The sequence below is a fragment of the Pteropus vampyrus genome, unplaced genomic scaffold, assembly GCF_000151845.1.
Source record: "Pteropus vampyrus isolate Shadow unplaced genomic scaffold, Pvam_2.0 Scaffold397, whole genome shotgun sequence".
In the NCBI taxonomy this organism is placed as follows: Eukaryota; Metazoa; Chordata; class Mammalia; order Chiroptera; family Pteropodidae; genus Pteropus; species Pteropus vampyrus.
Genome location: NW_011889178.1, coordinates 1,523,340 through 1,541,078, shown reverse-complemented (window position 1 = coordinate 1,541,078; position 17,739 = coordinate 1,523,340). Strand labels below are relative to the sequence as shown.

The window sequence follows — 17,739 nt, the reverse complement described above, 5'->3', positions numbered from 1 at the left end:
AACTTTAACAGCAGATTATGTGTTTCTAGCGTGGCGAGTCAATGTTCTGTGGGACCCAGTAAGAAAATCTGGGCAAGGAGATGGAAGGAGCAATTGGGAAAGACATTTATTTTGTTTACTATAGAATTTTGCTTATTCTCTTTGAAAATATTATAAATTGGCTGTTCATTGTTTGGTTTTGAATTTTTGCATATGTGGTAAATGGAAGGCTTCATTTGTCCTGTCATTTATTGTCTATTGTGTATGAAGTACAACTGTGTTATAGAGTCTTTCTCTCCTCATGACAACCCTCTGAAGTCGGTAGGTATTTCTTTTTTATAGCTACCAAGAGGCTGAGTTGGGATTTTGACCCCATCAAGTCTGCCTTACCCCCATTGTTCACGTTCTTTTGACAGTCCCTCACTGTCTTCAGGGTGGAGTGGGTCTCTTTTGGTGGAAATGGGTAAGTCCTGTAAATTCTTTTGTTTTGGTTTTCTTTTATCAGTTGGAAGTTATAAATGTGTGTCTAGATGGGGAAGATTAGATTAGGCAAGCTTGGTAGGAAATGGGTTAGTGTGGTAGCAGTCACCAAAGTATACCATGGGGCTTGTCTGTCTAGGTTGACTTTATCTGCTGGAAGAATTTTTTTGAGTCTAGACAATTGAAAATTGAAAATTTAAACGTGAATCTATTTCTTAGTTCCAATCCTGAAATTCAACATAACTTTGTATAAGTTACGTAAGCTGTTTAGATGTATTTCTCTAACTGTAAAAAGGATGTTTTCGGTTTGTCAGAAAGCCATGAGAAGAGCATTTGTTTCATTGATGCATGCACAACACCTATCTCAAAGTCTGTCCTTGTTCTTAAGAATAGAGTTCACCGATTAAGCTCCAAGTACAGCAAACCATTTTGGTATTGTACTTTGGAGAAAGGCACTGCCAATTATTCACCTAAGTAGGAGTGAAATGCTTTGTATTTCTTTCCCTGATCTTTTTGTTGTCTGTCTTTACAACTCTTTTAGGGCTTTAATGATCTTTTCTATGGTCCTTAAATCAACTCTAGAAGAATTCTTGATTACTTGTTGCACTTGATATAGTTTAGTAGCCTCCTTGGGAATATTGCAAGAATAAGCTGATCTTTTCCTTCCGCAAATACAATAAGAAAGTCTCACTTCTCTTAACTTTTCTACTTTAAAGGTCCTGTCCTTTGGCTTAGCTACTTAACCTCTCATAGTTATATCCTAGTTGATACGATTTCTAATAACTTAATCCACCTCCATAATCTGAACTTTAAACATTCTGTTCTCTAATCACCATCCTCATGGAAATAGTTCCTTTTAATAACTAGCAGTTTTCAAGTTGTTAAATCCAATAGTCTTGATCTTATTTATCAGCAGCATTTTAAAAACGTTTTTAAATGTTATACTTAAAAATAATTTTAGACTCACATAGAAATTGCAAAAATAGTTCAGAGCTCCCATGTTCCCTTTCTGCAGCTTCTCCCAAGAATAACATCTTATATAACTATGGTAAAATTATCAGTATTATTAACTAAGATACCTTATTCATATTTCACCAGTTTTTACGTAGTCTTTTTTTTTTTTTTTTTGGTGTGTATAATTCTATGAAATTTATGACGTGTATTGATTCGTGTAACCATTAGCACAATCAAGATTCAGAACTCTTCATTACCCTTAGGAAACTCTCGCATACTATCTCTTTATAGTCACACCCTTCCCCAGACCCTAACTCTTGGCAACCAACTGATCCATTCTCATTCTCCATCACTATACTTTTGTTAAGTATGTTATATAAATGGATTCACACAGTATATATCCTTTTGAAATTGGTTTTTTTTTTTAAACCTCAGAGTTATGCTCTTGAGATCTATCCAAGTTTTGTTGCATGCATCAATAGTTATATATATTTTTTATTGTTGAGTAGTATTCCATTATATGGATGTATCATAGTTTATCCATTTGTTGAGAGACATCTTGGCTATTTCCAGTTTTTGACTATTAACAAGTAAAGCTTTATGAAAAGTGTCTACAGGTTTTTGGGTGAACATAAATTTTCATTTTTGTAGGCTAGATAACCAGTAGTGAGATTGCTGGGTCTTTTGGTACTGTAGATTGAAATTTATAAGACACTGCTAAACTGTTTTCCAGAGTGGCTATACCATTTTGCATTCTCACCAGCAATGTAAAGTGGTCCAGTTTTTCTGCATCTTCACCAGCACTAGTATTTTTTATTTTAGCCATTCTAATAGGTATGTAGTGATAGCTCAATAGAGCTTTAATTTGCTTTTCTCTAATGTCTACTGTAGTTGAACATCTTTGCATGTGCTTGTTTACTATCCATGTATTCTCTTTGGTGAAGTGTAGGTTCAAGTCTTGCTCATTTTGTAATTTTTTTTTTTTTTCTGTGGAGTTTAGAAAGATCTTCGTGTGTTCTGAATACATAACGTCTTTTGTTAAATATGTGATTTGAAAGTATTTTTTCTTCAGTCTGTAGTTTGTCTTTTTCATTCTCTTAAAAGTACCTTTTGAGAGCATAAATTTTTAATTTTGATGAACCAAGTTTGTTTTTTTTTTAAATAGATGAGAAAATTTTTGCTCAGAGAAGTATTCATCCCAGGTCCTACACCTAGTAAATAACAAGGCTGAGATTTGAAACTGGAATGAATCAAGTTTGTTGATATTTTTTCTTTTATAGATTGTTATGTTTAAGAGTTCTTCACCTAACCCTATTACAAAGACTTTTTTCTGTTCTAAAAGTTTTATAGTTTTCTGTGTTCTACTTATGTCTATGATCCATTTTATATAAAGTTTTATATAAAGTATGAGGTTTAGGTTGAGGTTCACTTTTTTGTATGTATGTATAGATGACCAATTGTCCCAGCATCACTTGCTAAAAAGCTTCTCTTTCTTCACTGAGTTGTTCGTACCTTTGTTTGTTTGTTTGTTTGTTTTTTTAAAGGTAGTTGGCTGTACTTTGTAGATTTCTAGACTCTGTTCTTGTTCCATTAACATATATATCTTTTCTACCTGACATACCACACCTCGATTTCTATAGCTAAAAATATAAATTGAGTAGTAAAATATATATTGAGTAGCTTAAAATTGAGTGGAGGAAAAAATAAAATATAGACACATTTTTCTCAAAAAATTCAGGGAGTGTGACTCTTCCAACTTCATTATTTTTCAAAATTGTATTAGCTGTCTAGTTCCCTTGCTTTTCCACATGAATTTTAGAATTAATGGGTCTACAAACAATCAGGCCAGAATTTTGAGAATAAGAATTACATTAAAGTCGTAGATCATTTTGGAGAGAATTGACATCTTTACCTTGTTAAATCCTCCAATCCAAGTCTTTATTTAGGTCTTTGATTTCTTTCATCAGTGTTTTATAGTTTTCAGGACACAAATCCTGTACATACTTTGTTAGGTTTATACCTAACTATTTCAGTGTTTTGAACCTACTGTAAATGGTATTGTGCTTTTAATTTTGGTTTCTACTTGTTTATTGCTGCTATATAGAAATATGATTGATTTTTGTGTGTTGACCTTAAATCCTGTCACCTGTTACACACACTTGGGTAGTCTAGGAGTTTTCAGATAGATTCCTTGGGATTTTCTGTATCTTCCTAATTTTAGTTCTGCCTTACTGGCTGCTCTTTGTCCTTCTCCTCTGAAGTTCTTTTTCTTCCTCATGATCTCTTAATATCGGAGTGCTCCAGGGATCAATTCTTGGGTTCTCTTTGCCCTTCAGTGTAGACTCACTCCTTGGCAATTGCATTCAGTTTCATGGCTCTTAATACCACCCCTATGCCAAATTTCTATCTTTAGCCCGGACCTCTCCCTCAATGGACTTTACATCCAACTGCCTAGTTGACATCTCTACTAACAGGCACCTCAAACTTGAGGAATGCAAGTATGAACTCTTGGATCTGTCCCTTGCCCCTATTCATTCTCCAGTTTTCCTCATCTCAGTTAATGCAGCTTTAAACTTCTGGTCTCTCAAATGGAAAACCTCAGGATCATTGTTGATTCTTTTCTCACACTCATATCCAATCTATCCATCAGAAATACTATTGACTCTACTTTCAAAATAAATTCAGAATTTGACCACTATAAGACCTGTGTCATATCTATGGTCCCTCCTTACTTCAAACTAGTGCCTTGTACAGAGTATTAAAGAAATGGTACTGAGGACTTTGAGATCTTAGTTTGTCTAGTTGAATTATAATGATTATTTTTCAGTTTTTTTAAACTCTGCCTCTAGTAAAGATTAATGTTAATGAAGTATACTCAGATAAGCATTCCATTTGACACTAGAGTACATTATGTATAAGGTAACTGCTCTTAATTGTTTACAACAAAAGAAATATAGTCATGCTTCAAGTAATACAAGAATACAGTAGTCCAGGTATTCCTTCAGTTACACAATACTCATGACCATTCCTTCTCTCTTTTTGGCTTTTGTTTTTTGGAGTAGTTCAGTAATTATTTTTGTTTCTGATTTATTCCTTCTGTTTCCCGAACTACATTTTACCTTGGGCCCCTATATGCCCTAGTGCGCATACGATCATGCATTAATGGGTCAGGGTAATTTCACAGGTTCTCTTGAATAGTCACCAGAGTTCATTCTCTCAAATATAAACAGAAGGAAAAGAAATAAGGCATTGACATATTCTTTTTACGGTCTTATTATGAATTCTTATATTTTAAGTACTCACTGGAATGATTATATTTTAGGTACTCACTTTAGACAACTTGTATTTTTAAAACTGACTCTTTCCTACTTGGAATTTTCCCCTTTGGTAAATAAACAAAGGGAGGTTTTCAAATGACCTAATAGAGAAGTTAGACTAAATAAATACACACCTCACATATCTAGTTAGCCTAGGAGTCTAGTCAGGTGGCAAAAACAATAATAGACCCATTATTCTACAGGTTAACCTATACCTTTGGATTCTTTAGGTTTCCAGTGTCCACCTTCATTCTCCTCTTCTTGTTCAGGCATTAGGAGAGAAGTGTGATCTCTGAGATAATTCACAATTGGATGTCATCCTCTTTGTTCAGTGGAGTCTTTTGGTCTGCTAGTGGGGTCTTTTTGTCTGCCAGGCCATTGTGGTATAGTTCTTGACCTCTCAGCAAATCTCAAGGAACCTGACAGCTTTGTATCAGAATTTCTGTCTCTTGCCTACTGCTCTTAACCTTGAATTAGTGTGTTCCCTTAATGATTTGCTACTGTGGACTCTGAAGTGGCACATCCATCTCTCCTGGGCATCTGAAATGGTTTATATCTATATGATGAAACGCTATACTGCAAGAAAAAGGAACAACATATCAATCTATGCTACACCATTGGTGAACCTAGTAACATTATTAACATTATTTTGTGGAGGCATTTGTGTAGTTTTCACTATTAGAGGAGTTCCCTTCACACGTGAAAACAGTATCTCAGTTTGCTGGATACCCCACTACCCATCTTTCTAACTGAGACACTTGTTAGTATTTATATTATGGTATCAAGATGCTGGATATTTGTGCAAGATGTTGTGTGACTACATTCTTACTTTGTCTTTTCCTATCTCTGATGAAGGATATAAAGTGTTCATATGGTATTTAATTTGTGGAAGCGATGAGCTACCATAACATGCTCTCTTTTGATTTATTATATTCATTGGTAGAAAGTAGAAAGCTATATTTATTTGTGGGTATGAGTTTACTATGCAGAGAATTTGATTCTTAAGTGGGCTAATATGACTAGCCATGTGGGCATATTAAAAAGCAGAATGTGAGAATGTAAAGTGGTGCAGCCACTTTGGAAACAGTTTGACAATGTCTTAAAAAGTTGAACATATGACCCTGCTATTCCATTCCTACATATCTACTTATTAGAAATGAAAATATATATTCACACAAAGACTTATACATGACTGTTTTTAGTGGCATTAGCCATAATAGACAAAAACTGGAAACAACCCACATGCCCATCACTGGTGAATGTATAAACCCAATGTACTATCTTTATATATATACAACAGGATTCAGCAACAAAAAATGCATGCTACAACATGATTGAACCTCAAAAACATATGCTAAATGATAAAAGCCACTCACAAAATCGCCACATATTTAATGATTCCATTTATGTGAAATGTTCACAAAAGGCAAATCTATATAGACAAAACAGATGAGTAGTTGCCTGGGGTTAGTGATGGGAGCAGTGATGAAATGCAAATGGCTCATAAGAATTTGGAGGATATTGAAAATATTCTAAAACTGGATTGTGGTGATGGCTGTACAGTTATACACTTAGCAAAATAATTGAGTTATATACTTAGAGTGGATGAATTTTATAGTTTCAATCATACCTCAGTAAAGCTGTTTTTAAAGAAAAGAGAATAAAAATGAATTTTACCAGCTGAATTTTGAGAAGAACATTGTTTGACAAATGTTGAAAAGGGATTGGTTTAGAGATGTACTCTTCAGGCAAAAGGAAAAGGGTAGTTGATTTGAATTGATGAAAGAGCAAGTGGAACCCTTCACTTTGCCCGAAAATCTGTAGTACATGCCAAAGGTATAGTACATGCCAGATATCTTTGCTTAAGTTTTTGTATTTCTACATGCTTTTGTACACTGTGGCTGGTAGAATAAATTGATGATATAAAGTAACCTTTCTCGAGCAGTTTGTCAAGGACCTTTGTCAATATTTATATCCTTTGGCCTATAATTCCACAAAAAAATATATATCCCAAGGAAATAATTAGATATGCAAACAAAGACTGGTATTTGGAAATGTTCACTGTAGTGTTATATAGAGTAATAAAACAATAGTAACCTGCATGCTCTCAAAGTAGGGGGAATGCTTATAATTGTTTTAGTTATGGCTCTCTTGGTTGCAAGTAGAATCCTTTTCTAAGTAGCTTAAGTAAAATTGGGTTTTGTTGAAAGGATACCAGGCACTGTACCAACTCCAAACAGCATGATCAGAGAGGCCTTTTGGCAATGGGGAACCAAAACCACTTTCTCTATTTTTTGCATTCAGGGGTCAGGCTCGTCTCTTATGTTTTCTCTGCAGACCTGCGTTGTTCTCAGCCTCTTCTTCAGCCAGTCTTTCTTCTGCGTGGCCCAGTGCTTTGTGCCAACTCTGAGTCAGTCTTTGTTCCAATTTTAAAATTTCCAGAACAGGAATATGTACTAGCTCATCTTTTTGAGCCTTATGTGGGTCAGTGAACAACCGGCGATTTGGTCTTCCTCCCCATTCCACTTTTGGGGGGTAACATTTAGGTTTAGTTAATTCGTGAAAATGAAACGGCATTGGGTAACGACTTTGATACAATACATCTCGTGGGCTTATACGAGAGATTGCGAATATTAACTATTTAAAAATATTTCTAAGGCCTTCTGTGATACCGTCTCTACTTTCTCAAAAAAATAGTGTGCATTTGTGGTAGATTCATGCTAATTATTTTTATCATGTCTCACTGAAACCTCTATGATCTTCCTTATTAAAACCACTCTTACTAAGTCTGAGTTGAACACTCATTGGACATGGTGGACCCATCAGCACCTCCTGAAACGCTCTGGACTTGGCCTCAAGGACATTACTCTCTTCTGGCCTTCCGTCAGCCCACCAAGTCTGCCTCAGTGGATCTTCTTCCTCTGCTCATCCCTTCAGTGTTGCTATTGCCACGCCTCACATCCTCCACTTCTTTTCACTTCATAGCTGTCCCACACAATTTCTTTTTCCTCTGTGGCTTCAGAGATTCTTTATATCCCCAAATCTCTCTCTCTACCAGACCCCTTCTGCTGAGATTCTGACTTTGATAACCACCAGCTTTTTGTATATCACCACTTTGGAACCTCACCAGCTCTCCTCTTTTGAACCCTCATAGCTCTTTGTACCTCTCTTTAGTCTCTGCTATAATTTTGCACTGTGCATTATTCAACTTTGTATTCCCGATAGCACCTAGCAAAATTTTTTGCACAATGGATTCACTCTTTTGCCCACTTGGATATTTCTATTTTAAGAAAATGGACTAATTACATTTGTATGTGATTTTATTTTGTTTCCCTCCTATTCTAAAAAATACCCACAAACATTTTTTTCTAAACCTAAGAATAATTTCTAACATAGTTTTTGTGGTCAAAAGAAAAAAAATCAGCTTAATAGATATGCCTGTTAAAAACATTTTTCAATATATTTGGGCCTATTAAGTATGAATTTTTTTTCTGAGAATAAGGACATAAAATCTACTGAGTTTTAGACACTAATCATACATGGATTTAATTTCTGTACTAGATATCTTTTTCTTACTCCAAAAGAAAGAAATGCTCTTTGAAAAATTAAAGCAGTTCAGAAATATGCAATATAGACACTGAAAGTGTCCAATATTATGTATTGAGTTCTTACAAGTAAAATGAATTATAGAAGTGGTTGTTCTTTGTAAAAAAAAAAAAAAAAGGATAAATTTGCATATTGGGTTAGAGTACAGTTATTGGTTGAAGGCTAATCATTTAGTTATTGTATTGAGCAGGCAACAACTAAAACTACAGCCCTGAGTATTCACCTCCATGATGTGTGCTAAGTGCAAAAGGTTTTTGCTGCAGCCACAGTATTTGTATTGTAGGTTTGGGCACATCACTCCATTTCTCTGAATGCAAAGAATTCAGTGAATTAGAGGATAGTCTGAATTCAGATATGAGAGGTAGTATAGGGGTCAGTTAGAAAAGTCAGCTCTATTTAATTTTTTTTTTTAATGCATCATTTACTAGAAGTATGGCTTTAGGAACCTTGTGAGCCTCTTAAAGACTTCTAATGAGTTTACCACTATTGGTAAATTGGCTTACACAAAGAAATAAACTTTGGTTCATATCTTAAGAGTCTAAATACAAACTAGGAAGATAAATAAAAGAACTAGAAATGCACTTCTTCTTTTTATTTGGCCCTTGGAACTTGAACAGATTTGATGTTTGTAGTAAATACACTTAGGCAGGGTGGCAGAGTCTCAGTTGTCATTCAGCCTTTCAGACTTTGTGGAGTAAATGAGAACTGTAAGCGGTTGTCAAGTCTTGGTGCTTCATGGAAAGAATACTTGAACATAAAGCACATTAGCTTAGTGGATACGGTATTACTGCTGGGAGAATGAGTCACTTAGTGAGAGCTTTCTGTACTTGAGTAGATCTTGAAGCAGACCTCAGGTTGAGGGTTTCTGCTCACCTATATCTCTTTTACAAAGTAATACTTGTTAGTATGCTGCAATATTAATCAGTTTGCCAGATTCAGTGAAGTAAAGAAGAACCGAATCCTTAAAATTCACACTTAGGTAAAAATGGGACATTTTAGGAGGTGAGTGTGAGACATGATCTTTAGGGAAAACATTGCTGATGAAAACAGAGAGGTGTCTTTCAGGTGCTTTTGTACTTGAGTCCATTGTCCATCTTTACTTAAGAAACTTGGTTTAAGTTCAGACTCCTTTTCACAGCACCTCTAAACTTGCCATAAACAGCACAGAAACGATTGGCTAAAGCTCTGTTTAGATACTCTGATAACTTAGCCAGTGACCGGACCTGTCTAAAGGTGGTAGTAATATAGAGACAAAATGGGAAATGACAAAATGCTGTTTTCCTTTTAGAAGCAAAGTCTGTGACAAGTTGGTTTAGTGTTGAAAACCCCGTGATGGAATGACAAACAAGAGCATGAGATGGGATTTTTTTTTTTTTTTTTTTTGTAAAATGCATTTAGTGTATTTGGGAAGAAACAAAGGGAAAAAGATACTCTTGGTTAAATTGGTTAAGAGAGGACTTGGAAGTGTTTCCTGTAGAAAAAAGATCTTTGCCCTAAACTGTAATCTTTCTAACTTCTGTTGCATGCATTGCTGCATTTCCTTTTTAATGTGCTCTTATTTATTTTCATGGCAAATGTATTTTTAAACACAGCCTCTGGGATAATTACTGCCATTAATCAGTTTTGATATTTCCTTTTTAATGATATTTTCATTTATTCCTTTTGCTAGCTGGATTGCCTTTTGCAATTCTTACTTCAAGGCATACCCCCTTCCAACGAGGATTATTCTGTAATGATGAGTCCATCAAGTACCCTTACAAAGAAGACACCATACCTTATGCGTTATTAGGTGGAATAATCATTCCATTCAGTATTATCGTTGTAAGTTAAATCCACTTTTTCCAAATTTATCACTTTTGAGCAGTTGGCTTAATTTTTGTGTTAATCTGTTAATGATTGAATGCATAACCCTCTAAAACAATGTGTGTTTTTTAATTGAAGGTGTTATTTGATCAAGATAATTTCAGCTATTTCAAGTGGGGCCAAAAGAATAACAATGTATAATTAAAAGAACCTTACTGAATATGTAGGTTTTATGCTGATCTTTTCAAGTCACTGTGAGTTTTAGAGCTCTAAATTGCTGTGGTTTCAGTAATCATGCAATAGATAAATGCTCCTTTCAATGTTTCTAGCATACTTTATACCTAGGATATTATTTTATAATTTATTGAATCTGTGTATATGTACTTATTTTCTAGTTACTGATTCTGGAAAAGGACAATTGCTAACTAATGTTGTTAAGACTTCATTTAACCCATGTTTACTCTAAAGAATTTTTAGATAATGCCAGAAACGGGAGAGACCAAACTTCTATATATAAATAGCATTGAACACGAAAGAATTTTTACTGGTACTGGAACACAATATTTACTATTGTTCTTTAGGATTTCAGATGGGAATGCTTAGAGAATTTGCTCTAGGGAAGACATCAAGCGATTGACCCACAGATTCTATGAGTTAGATTAGTTTTATACACCATAACTTGTAACTTTAGAAATAAGATTTATCTTAGTTCAAAGCAGAAAATGTGGTCCAGGAGATAGGTCAACAAGATAATGGCATACATGTCTTGTCGGTTTTGAAGTTTATTAAAAATAAAAGACACTTCTTAATTTAGAAATTTAATGTCTTATTTAAAAATGATCAGAGCTCCTTATTAGCACTGAAAGTTAAACAGCTCATAAGTTGTGGTACATAATTAGTAAAAGAAAACCTCTGTTATACAAATGTGTGCTTCACGAGACTGTGAGCTCCTTGGAGGCAGGGATGGTGCCTTGTTCATCTTGGTATTCTTGCTGCCTTCCATGGAGCCGGGCAAGTCCTAGGCACTAGGATGAAACTGGAGTAGTGATGCATTAACGTTGGTAACTCTCCTACAGTATGGTGAAGTTTTAATAAATCAGTGGATCCCTTTAATCTGAACAAATCGTTACATTGAATTTTTACTAGTAAAAGAAAGAGAGGCAAGCCTATGATTCTTCCATTAAGGATGGGGTAAGAGTAAGGTCCTTTTTTTTTTTTTAAAGTATGTATGTTCTGAGAAATTACTATTTAAATATCATTTTTTAAGTAGGACTCTGTTGCAAATTGTAGCTGATTTCAGACAGGATTCAAATACTCAAGCACTGCTGCAGATGTACTTGTCTTTCAATTCTAATTTTCTTTGTGTCTCAGTAAAAAGGATGCTATACAAGCAAAACTACAGAAATTCACTGCAGACGAGAGGCCCACAACAGGACAGAGGGCTGACTGCCAGGCACCGTGCAGGCGCGCAGCCTGCACAGCAAGTGCAGGGTCTGACTGGCCACTCAGTTAGCAAAAACTCATTGTTTATATTTTGTTAACTTGGAACGTTTTACTATTTCAGCCTCACCTGTGTGAAAGTTATCTTTATATTTAATAAAATAGCAAGTAAGTCGAGTGTAGGTTTCTTAAAAAAAAAAAAAAGAACAGAATGTTTAAAAGTGCTGTAAAATACTATTTTCATATTAACCATATCAACAAAGACAAACCTGCTTAGGGCAGTGGTTTTATGTAGTAATTTAAAATAATTTTAGTTTATTCAGTAACTCAGCTTCTTTTAGGTGGGACTTGGTTAGATTTGTATATGTTTAATTTTATTAACTAGAAGGTAAATCATTTCTTTAAAAAAACTTTTTAATTATGATTCAGAGTTCATACCAAGTCTTTGATGTAAGTTGCAAATGTGCCACAAATACATGAGTGAAGGAGCCTAGTAGAGAACCAGAATTAAGGTAGTTTCTCAGAAGCGAAGGGAGAATTTCAATAAGGAGGAATAGTCAGCTATGTCAAAGACTACTAATGTTAAGGTAAATGAGGGTTGAGGAAAATCTGTTCAATCTTATGAGACCATTTTGACTTTTGAGAGAAATTCAGTAGAATATAGGGAATAGAGGTAGTTAGAGATATTTAGGAAGGAGTGGAAGTATGTCAGTGATTTTAGACTATTCTTTTGGGAAGGTAGCCCTGAATGGAAGACAACTATAGGGACGGTGTAGAGATGTGTAAAATCATCTTGGTTGGTGGAGACATAAAGGAGATGGAGAGAAAACACTGTGGTGCATAGGTTTAAATGGTTTGATCACACTGATTTAGATAATTATTAGCTTTGATTTTCAGAAGTATTGTATTTAACTCCCTCAAACATTATCTTTAGTTCTTTAATAATTTATCCTGTCTTTAGAATCTGAGTAAGTAATGCATGACAAGTCATCTCAGCTCTAAGATTAGGCTACAGTTAGCTTAAGTGCTGACTTCATCAAAGGCTAAGAATTGGCATAAATGGTTCAAAGAGATAAGATATGAAAATAAAAATATGGCTGCCATGTGTAGGTGAAATGCACAGACACATCCCAACATTTAATTTAGAAGAATTGATTTAGAACTTCTCTTGTTTATTTCTCTCAATAAAGATGGAGCATATAATACAAAATGATGTAAATTGACCTAGCATTTGTCAGCTTTAGAGTCCCCCTACCCTTCTCCAGTATTAAGGGTTAAGTTTCAGCTTACACTACTACTGTAGATCAGCTTTTAATCTGTGCCCAGTGCTCTGATTGCTCCTAGTGAGCTGATTTTTCTGTCAAGAACCAGGGTTTGGCTGATCCTATACAACAATCACTGTGACTAGGGAGACTCAAAAAAATTAATACCTGTTTCTGGAAAATAGTTGCTTGCTTACTCAAGAACAGCTGACAGCTGAGATGTGGAAGATTCAACTGCTCCAATTGTGGTTGATTAATATACTTGCTATCTATTTTAAATGATCAAAGATCAGTTTTATAACAAAGCATTAGAGAAATTTTTTCTTGCTGCTGATCTATTAAGGCAGTGCTGGAACACAGCAGTCTGATGAGATAGTGTATACTTTAATGCAAAGCCACGGGAAGCAGTCTGGGAGAATCCTACACAGAGTTGCACAGGTAGGGCATCCCCAGAAGTGCATGTGGTTTTCTTCTCCTGTGAGACCTGTTCTCAGGAAAACATCTGATTCAATTATTCGCATTAAGGACCACAAAGAGGAATATATTTCTCTGGGGCATAGTGTGTTAAAGCTAAGGGTGCTTGTTTTTGCTCAAGAGGCAGCATCTTCAATTAAAATTTATTGACCACCTATTCTGTTTTAGGTCACTGTAGTGGTGCTAGCTTTCAAGTCAACAACTAAAAATTCATTCTTGCTTTTGTAGACTTCATAGTCTAGTTGTCAAAGTTATAACATTCTAATTATGGAATTTTAGGAGCCATCCAGCCAGATGAGGAAAGAATTTATGGTATCAGGTTCTTGAACTCCTTTTCAGGAGGTAACCATTTATTCACGTATGGTAAGGCTCACACTAAAGACAGTTAATCCTCACTAAATGGAAATGTCTGAATGCTTTGTAAAGTTGTCTATGTAAATTGAACAATTTTTATGTAAAATGAAACTGCAAAACTAGTATGTATCTTAAGCGAAACTTTGTGACACATTCACCCTCAACATAAATTAGCAAGCAGATTTGTTTAAGTGTTTATTTTGGTCTCAGGTAGCTAGAGTGTAGCTTATTTTATTAGCAAATGTAGTTTTTTATAATGTTGCCATTCAGTATTGTTTTAATTTCTCAGGTTATTGGTCTGTGAAGTGTAAAGTATTTGGAAACCTTTTTATGCCTTTAAACTCATTACTCTGTTGTGTGCTCATACACACATTGTTTCTGAATCTGGGAAGGCTTTAACTCCAGTTTTACAGAAGTTGGTGAAAAAATAGAGAGGAAAGAATCACTTGAAATGTTTTCTTAGAGAAGGAGAATATCGAGTGTGTGTTTGATCTTTTAATGAGACTTCTTAAGGAAGCTGGGCCTAAAGGTCTCCTGGAGAGGCAGGATGGGAGTGGGGGGCTACCGGCTAATCTCTGCCCTCTGTACCCATTGGCCTCAGCGTTAGAGCCCTGCATTTATATTAGAGTCCTGCTTTCATATTTTTTACTCCTTTAAACTGTCTTAACTATTTTACCCTTTTTAATATGATAGATGTCTTTGATTCCAAGGAATGTTTGATAAAAATGAAGACTGTCAAAAGTACTTGTGTAAGGGATATTCTAATTGGGGAGGTTTGTGTTCTTCAAATAAACCATAGTTTTTGTCCATAACACATCACAGTCTACTTATTAAACTCAGTTTTTTTAATACAACAAAGGAAATAAGGCCATATTGTTTTGAATAGACTTTGAAATTATTCTGGCTTAGCCATTGCTTTGTAAGCAGTATCCACAATTGATCTGACATCTTTTTCTTTGTGGTTTAGAATGAGATATCTTAAGTTGACTCTCCATTTGTAAGGAAAAAACGGGGTGGTGGTATTTTTAAAATAAAGATTTTATTGTGATTTGCCATTTTTGTTTCTATTTTTGATTTTGTTTAAAGTGCCTGGTTGCTGCTTTAACCTTATTTTTCTTTTCTTTTTCAGATGGTTATTGGAGAAACCCTGTCTGTTTACTCTAACCTCTTGCACTCAAATTCCTTTATCAGGAATAACTACATAGCCACTATTTACAAAGCCATTGGAACATTTTTATTTGGTGCAGCTGCTAGTCAGTCCCTGACTGACATTGCCAAGTATTCGATAGGCAGATTGCGGCCTCACTTCTTGGATGTTTGTGACCCAGATTGGTCAAAAATCAACTGCAGTGATGGTTACATTGAAAACTACATATGTCGAGGGAATGCACAGAAAGTGAAGGAGGGCAGGTGCGTGTTAAATGTTTAATGCTTGTTTTATCTTGTGTGTTCTTGGAAACGAATGTTTCAGTGACTGGAAGACGAGTTTAGAGAGAGAAGCTAATATAATCACTGAGAGGTGAGTTGAGTTCATGTGTTTGACCTATTCGCTCCTCTTATTCTTTTTTCCCGTTTTATCCCTATCCTCTGTTTAAGAGCATTTTAATGCAACTCTTTCATCTCCAGTGTATTATAAAGTAAAATGAACCTTGTAGATCATAGTAGTCCAGGCTCAGCAAACCTTTTCTTAAGGTGCCAAAGGGTAAATATTTTAGGCTTTGTGGGCCACATGGTCCTTAGGCAACTATCCAACTCTATTGTTGTAGCATGCAGGGGGGCGGGGTGTTGGGGGCGGGGTTAGCAGCCATAGACAATGAATGGGTGTGGCTATGTTCTAGTAAAACTTCATTTACATAAATAGTGGCTGCTTCAGATATTCTAGTTTGCTGACTTCTGACCTAATCCAATCATATGTGAAGCTCTGCTAGATCTCTTAGTATTCATAGAGTACATTTTTTCGTAAGGTAACTTCGTTCATTTCTTGACAACTCTAAGTCTTCAGGTTGCCTTCTTATAACACCCTTGTTGGGCTACATTCTACATCTAGAGCACCATCAGGCATGAATGAAATAAAATGTTTGGAACTCAGAGTCCAACTTCTTTAATTTATGGATGAGCAAACCAAAGCTCAGTAACATTAAATAAAGCCACTAATTAGTAGCAAAGCCATTTCCTCATCTCAAGTTTCAGAATTGTTAGTGATAACTTTTTTATATAATTGACCTTATATTTTAAGATAGCTATTTCCCTTAGTTATTTATCATTCAGCAAATACTTTCTCTGGGTAAAACATCCTTTGATTGTTCTTTATATATAATTCTTAGATATTTTACTGTTCTTATTGTTAATTTTTGCATTTAGTGGGAATGAAAAAACCTATTTAACTATAAGTATACGTTATACTATGTCTTTAGGATTCAGCAGTGAACAAGATAGCTCTGGTTCCTATCTTCATGGAGCTTAGGAAGACTTACATTAAACAAATGTTGACATTGGAAGAGAACCCCCCTGTTGTGATGCAGCCAAAGATTAGAAGGGCTGTTGAATAGTGAGCTCTGAGGTGATGATATGAGGACTGATATGGGTGTAAAGTCTTAATGAATGAATTAGGGAAAAGTGACTAAAGCAGTAGATGGTTGAGAAATAGATAGTGGAAAATGGTATTGTTGAGTTGAGCTTAGGTGAGCAAGCACTTTTTTAACGGGAGGGAGAATGATTCAGAAATGGCTTTGAGGACTGATGAAGATACCAACACTGGACTCTTAAGGTATGAGATGTGGAGATCTCATTCTCTGCTTTGATAGCATTTCAGGGCCAAGTGGTATACTTGGGAAGACTCTTTAATTTAATGAGTAGGGGATGCAGTTAACCTTCAGTGAAGAGTGTGAAGACATAGAGGAATATAGAGGACTTTAACAATAGAACTGGAGTTCCAGAGTGTATGGTAGAGGAGTTGGGATGGAGGAGATGGACATATGGTTTGGTTGGAGAAAAGGAAGCTTATTTTGATAGAGATTGCTTCTAATCTGTGGATCAATTTGTGAAGGATTCCTTCTTGATATTGATTCCTCCACTCCATGAATATGATGTATCTCTTCATTTATTTAGGTTTTCTTTAGTTTCTCTTAGCCGTATTTTTTAATTTTTAGTGTTCACGTCTTGCTCACATTTTGTTTAATATGTCACTAAGTTTTTAGTGTTTCTTGATGCTGTCGTGAATTTCCAATTGTGTTTAGAAATACATTTTTTTTTCACAATAGGTTTTTATATTGGTCTTGTATCCTGCAATCTTGCTAATTTATTAGTTGGAGTAACTTCTTATAGATTCTTCGAGATTTTCTCTGTACCTATTCAAATTGTCTGTGAATAAACAGTTATGCTTTTCATTTTCTCTTCTGTCTAGCCTTTTATTTCTTTTCTTTGCCCTACCCTATTGGCTAAGATCTCTAATACAATGTCGAAAGAAGTGGTGAGAACAGACATGATTGTCTTCTTCCTGCTCTTAGATAGAAAGCACTCAGTCATTCACCATTAAGTATGTTACCTGTGTGTTTTTTGTAGATGCCCTTTGTTAGATTTTTATCATGAATGTGTGTTGGACTTTGTCAGTTGCTTTTTCTATGGGTATTGCTTTTGGATTTTGTCAGTTGCTATCTCTATGGTCATATTATTTTTATTTTTTATTCTTTTAATACAGTATATCCCATTAATTTTGGAACAGTAAAGCAACTTTTAATTTCTGGTATAAACTCCATGTGGTCATGGTATATTTATTATACTTTTTATATTAACTGGAATTGATCTGCTAATATTTTGTTAAGGATTTTTGTTTCTGTGTTCACTAGCGTTATTTGTCTGTAGTTTTCTTGTACAGTTTTTGTCTAGCTTTGCTATCAGATGTTTGGTATTAAATGTTTGGTAGAATTCACTGGTGAATCCACTTAGACTTGTAGTTTTCTTAGTGGGAATATTTTAAACTATGATTTTATTTTTTAAAATAGATGTAGGATTATTTAGGTTATCTATTTCTTGTAAGAGCTGTGGGTTTTCTCTTTCATCTCTTTTTATTT

General features: G+C 35.0%; 1 protein-coding gene across 2 annotated transcripts in view; it reads left to right on the top strand.

Moving 5' to 3' along the window:
* Window positions 1-17,739, top strand: part of PLPP1 (phospholipid phosphatase 1) — a 71,926-nt gene that overhangs the window by 37,425 nt on the left and 16,762 nt on the right. The window contains exons 2-3 of one of the 2 annotated variants that reach the window (XM_011380619.2): window positions 10,006-10,157; window positions 14,799-15,079. In XM_011380619.2, coding sequence (XP_011378921.1) covers window positions 10,006-10,157; window positions 14,799-15,079 — 433 coding nt within the window. The remainder of the gene's footprint in view (window positions 1-10,005; window positions 10,158-14,798; window positions 15,080-17,739) is intronic. The other variant, XM_011380618.2, reaches the window with a different exon arrangement.